At 50.3% G+C, this 5,247-nt stretch overlaps 1 protein-coding gene across 1 annotated transcript; it reads left to right on the top strand.

Annotated features, from left to right (window-relative positions):
* The first annotated feature begins 3,225 nt into the window (after nucleotides 1–3,225).
* Nucleotides 3,226–4,887, top strand: LOC123442056 (translation initiation factor IF-2-like). The gene has a single exon (XM_045118172.1). The coding sequence runs from the start codon at nucleotides 3,226–3,228 to the stop codon at nucleotides 4,615–4,617; it is 1,392 nt and encodes a 463-aa protein (XP_044974107.1). The 3' UTR covers nucleotides 4,618–4,887.
* Nucleotides 4,888–5,247: the final 360 nt, after the last annotated feature.

Here is a 5,247-nt window from a genome sequence, read left to right as displayed (position 1 = left end):
GTGTTCGCGAATTTGAAAAATGTTCACTATTTCAAATATGTGCACGAGTTTTAAAAATGTTCATGATTTCATGAAATAAAGAATGATGGCGTATCTCGGTCATGCAAAAAATTGTGGTCATGGCAATTGAAGATTATGTCTTTTTTTTCTCTCTATTGCAACGCACATGCTCTTTTGCTAGTGAATTAATAAAGTGACGAGATTTCTCAGAAAAAGGAAAAACATAAACTGTACGCGCTTTCATGTACTACTCCTACTTGGCAAGAGTTTCCCCGGAAGGGCAAGGGCATTTTCGAAATGCTTTGGTTCACCAGCACGGTTTGCCGGGGACGGCAAAGGGGCCTTCAAAGCGCCTGCGTCCAACAGAAGGTCTTTCCCCCGGTGTCACCCAGCATCCACACGTCGACATGGAGTACTTTTCGGTACATTTTAGAAGCCATATCTTTGCAGCTGATGGGTACAGGAGGAGGAAGCCCTGGTGTCAAGCCAACGGCCAATGTGACATTCCTATGCCAGTAGCCGCGTGGTGTTCTGTTGTGTGTGAGGTAGCAAGCAAGGCAGGGACTGGACTAAAAAAAAGTCTCTTTTAGTCCCTATGTAACCAAACGAAAGTTATTTTTTCTTAAGAGATTAAAAAAAGATTCTATTAGAGAGACTTTTTTCTTTAGTCCCTGAGACTAAAAAAAGTCTAGTCCCTTAAAAACAAACACCCCCTAAGTAACTTGCCCCTGTTACAAAACAGATGATACTCTCCTATGCCAGTAGACCTTCCGCACAGCTGCATAGGGGCTCCCCCCCTTTGGTACTCTACTGAAGATGTTCTTACTAGTGCCTTTCTTATTTTCTATTACTTATTTTTTATTTCTATTATTTTTATTTGCATATAAATTTTTCCTGCATTTCTGTCTCGAAACCGTTATAAAAAATGCAATACACTCACTCGAAAACTGTTGTACATTTTGTTCAGAATCCAAATGTCCAGTACATTCCGTAAGGAAAAAAACTACAGTACATTTACTTAGTACAAAATTTCCTACATACCAAAATAATTAAAGTTCTAGGATTTTACTAAATCAAACTTTCCAAAGTTTGACCAAATCTATAAAAATATATATTTCATAATGAATCTATGAAGTAGTTTAGTTTTATAGATGTTAATATATTTTTATATAGATTTAAACTTAATAATGTTTGCCTTAAGACAATCGTCGAACTTCAACTAATTTGAAACAGAGGAAGTGCATCACATTCGTCCTACAAGGTTAACACCTCCCTTAAAAATGCAATACACTTACACAAGCCCAAAAATTCACCAGACATCAGTGTGACAATTTAGTATAAAATAATAAAAAAGAAACATCCAAAAAATGTTGCATGCATTACTGTAGATGTAGTAGAACTAAAGTCGTCAGAGCCCATTAATAAAGGAAAAGTTATAAGATTTCATCACTAAAACGATGATGAGAACTGATTTCGATTTGGATGCTTTTTTTTTTGATAACACACAAACTTTATAGATCATGGCATAATGTTCATACATATAGTTTTCCGGATGCATTTCGGGGATACACCACACCAAACACGACATTCTAGCTGATTACATGATCTAGCTAATAAATGTGCAGCAACATTTTGTTCCCTACGCACATGAAATATAGAACAACTCATGAAGAAACCTCTAAGTTGCTTGATATCGTGAATCATTTCGATTTGGCTTTGTTGAGAGCAATAAATCATGGAAGTTTCAAGACCGAGTTTTATTTTCTAGGAAGACAACAGTTGTGCCCCTGGTTCCATTTCAGAAATGAAACCACATACTATGCTACACCGTTATGACCAGTGACGGATCTGGGCCCCAGGCCTGGGGGGCGGATCCGGGGCATGAGGCCCAAATCCTATGTGTATTGTAGCGAAGCACTGTAGCAATCAATACATCCCTGGCTATGACAATGCAGGAATTTTGTACGAACGCAAACAATAGAAAACCTCGAAATTATAAACATTAGGTACGAACGCAAACAATAGAAAACCTCGAAATTATAAACGTACTCACGCCTTACGGGTTGTTAGCAAATCTTTTTATTACATGGTCTTGAAATTCAACGACGGTTTCTTTTAAATTCCGCAGTTTGTTGATCTTTGTTTACTTTTTGCAGCTTGACCCCGCTAGTTCCGTTTCGGTTTGACGATTGCTTGTCTTTCGCCGCCTCGCGAAGTCCCAAAAAACATTTGCTTCATCTATACCGTACCAAATTATAGAGAGCCAACCGTTACTTGGATGATACGCGGCGTTGTTGTACTGCAAACTCAAATAGATACCATCAATGCATTTCACTTGTCGATGGGAAGATGTCGGTGGTGAATTCGGCAACCTTGATAACCACGGCGCACAATGTGGTTATACCCATGTTTAAAAATAAGCAGCCCACATCATGAACTGAATTTTGAGAATCGCACGTCGCTGATCATGTGATCTGTCTCAGCGAAACAGTAGCAGACACACTGGGATTCATGCCCACGTTCCCGCGGGGAAGCCGCGGTCGTGGGGATCGAAGACCGAGCATCTCGTCTCCGGGCCATACCTTGCGTGGGCCTGCAGGCACCGTCGTCACAGCACCAAAGCACCTGAACCCGAGCCACGCCCAACGCTGCCTCCCATTTAAAATGGCATTCAGAAAGAAGCCCAGCTCCCCTCGTTCATCTCCGTCCAGTTTTGCCCAAGCCACTTTCCATGAGATTGTTTTGTCGAAACACCTGTGCCGCGTCCCGAGTCCCAGAAAACGCACGACAGACACCACTTTACAAGCGCTTTTGAGTATCGTCCTGGGAAGTAGCAACCGGCAAGCAAGCAAGCAAGCCCCTGTGCCACACGGCAACCGGAAATTCCTTGTGGCAGTCGCCGTGCGCCTGGCTGCCTGCCAGTGTCCTCTGCCATGGCTAAGTGAGTTGCTTGCTTGCAACGGTCACAGATCAAACGATACCTTCCTTGCCCCCTTTCCCTCCAAAATTCTCGGCCCGTCCTCTTCCCCTCCTCCCGACGACTGCCAAAGCCGGTGCTGTGCCATGGCTACGTTGCTTGCCCCGGTTACTTAACCCCGGCCCGCCCCCACTCTGCAGTGCCACTCGCGTCGAGCGGAGCCGAGCCATTGCCGCCGATCGCTGCTTCCAGGCTTGCTGTAGATAGCTAGCTGGTGGTGGTGGTTGTCTTCTCCCGTTGCCGGTCAAATGAGCAAGAGGCCGGTGGAGGCGGGCGGCGAGCGGCCGCCGAGCCGTGGCCGCCCGGCGTCGCGGTCGGTTCGCCACCACGGTGCCAGCGCGCAGAAGGAGGCCCAGGCGGCGGCGGCGGCTGCGGCGGTGGCGGCCGCGCTGCGTGACGATGCCGCTGTGAGCAGCAGGGCGGCGATGGCGGCTCGCCCCAAGCGTGTGCCCAACGAGTACGTCTCCTACCGCCAGCCCGGCACGAGCGAGGCGTCGACGCATCATCATCCTGGCGACGAGCGCTTCCCCGGCGGGCCGAGCGAGGCGTCCATGCATCATCGTCCTGGCGGCGAGCGCTTCCCCGGCGGGCCGGGCCACGGCGAAATCCAGGAGGTCGACGAGCCGGCGCAGCCGCCCGGCGGCGGCAGGCCCTACTACAAGGCGCCGTGGCAGAGGCGGGGACGGCCGCCGCCGGAGCCGCTGCCGCCTGTGGCGGTCGACGAGCCGCAGTACCGGTACGAGCGCGTCCCGGGAGAGCAGAGGATGAGGATGCCGGGGCCGGCCATGGCGCCGCGGATGGGCCCGCGCCCTACCGGCAACGGCGGCTTCAGGACGAACACCACGCCGGTCGAGCGCGTCACCACGATGAAGCGGGACGACGGAGACGCGCCATACCAGGGGGGCGCGCCGGTGTCGGGCAACGGGAGCCCGCAGCAGCAGCACCACGATCACCAGGGGTCGACGTCGCACACGCCGGCAGGAGGTCACCACCGGACGTCGGGGAGGAGGACCCCGATCTACCGCTCGCCGGACCACGAGAAGGCGAAGCGCAAGCTGCCGGCCTTGTGCTTCACCCTCTGCTGCATCCTGTTCTGGCTGGCGGTGGTCGTCGTCGGCGTGGCCGTGCTCACCGTGTACCTCGTCTACCGCCCGGAGCCGCCGAAGCTCCGGGTGACGGACGCGTCCCTGAACGCCGGGTACGTGGACGAGCTGACCGTCCCCGGCGGCCCGCCCCGCGGCCTCGCGCTCAACGCCGACCTCACCGTGCTGACCGCCATCACGAGCCCCAACACCAAGATCAACATGGTGCTCTGGTACATGCAGCTGGACGTGTACTTCGAGGGCCACAGGATCGGCACGGCGACGGTGCTGCCGGCGCCGCTGCTCGAGGCGCCGCGCACTTACGCGCTCCGGACCGTGGACTTCGTCGTCAGCGAGGTGCCCCTGTCGCGGCAGGACGCCATTGCGTGGAGGAACGCGACGGCGGGGGGCGGGCCCGTGGTGCTCAAGGTCGTCGGGAAGTTCCACACGCAGCTCAACTTCGGGCATTGGCTGCCGTACAAGTACTGGGTGTACCCGCGCTGCACCCTGTGGCTCGACCCGCCGCCCGCCGGCAGGCTGCTCCGGGCACGCTGCTGAGCTCAGGCGAACTGCATTTTCATCTACTACATACTACGTAGCTGTTTTCGTTCCTTCCTCTACTGAAGAATTCCGGTGTTTTTAGCCTGTCTGATGAAATTATGATGCACAATGGCAGGAGGATGCCTGCAGGTAGTATAGGATACTGGAGAAACTAACTCTGAAATTGTTGACGTAAAGGCTATATCTAGGAGTACTGTCGAACCACGAATGTATGTGTCATGTGCAGCAGATTGGTGCAAGGAGTAGAGTCCAATGATTTCCGATTCACTTTCGCTCTCAACTATATTTCGTTTGATTTAAATTTTTTGAGATAAACGCATTGTCACTCATATAACTCTTATGAGACGCCCCGCAAAAAAAATAAAATAAAAAAATCTTATGAGATGAATACATTGGTCACTCTTCTTCTTCCAAAATGTGATGAACCGGTCGCTTTGTTTTGCTTCATTTTATGAGCCAAACATTCAAGGCTAGATTGGAATACTCCCTCCGTTTCGGTGTATAAGTCATCTTACAAAAACATATAATCCCAAAACATTTAGGAACTTTTATCTTGTTTTTTTGTTTTTTGACATGAATAAAGAAATCAACCAATAAGAGACATGGGATGTGTATGTTTTTAATAAC

Source organism: Hordeum vulgare, chromosome 3H (genome assembly GCF_904849725.1).
Source record: "Hordeum vulgare subsp. vulgare chromosome 3H, MorexV3_pseudomolecules_assembly, whole genome shotgun sequence".
In the NCBI taxonomy this organism is placed as follows: Eukaryota; Viridiplantae; Streptophyta; class Magnoliopsida; order Poales; family Poaceae; genus Hordeum; species Hordeum vulgare.
The sequence above is the reverse complement of the archived record's forward strand: the minus strand, read 5'-3'. Positions and strand labels throughout refer to the sequence as shown.

Coding starts and splice junctions, on each gene's coding strand:
- LOC123442056 (XM_045118172.1), top strand. CDS start 3,226: ATGAGCAAGAGGCCGGTGGAGGCGGGCGGCGAGCGGCCGCCGAGCCGT.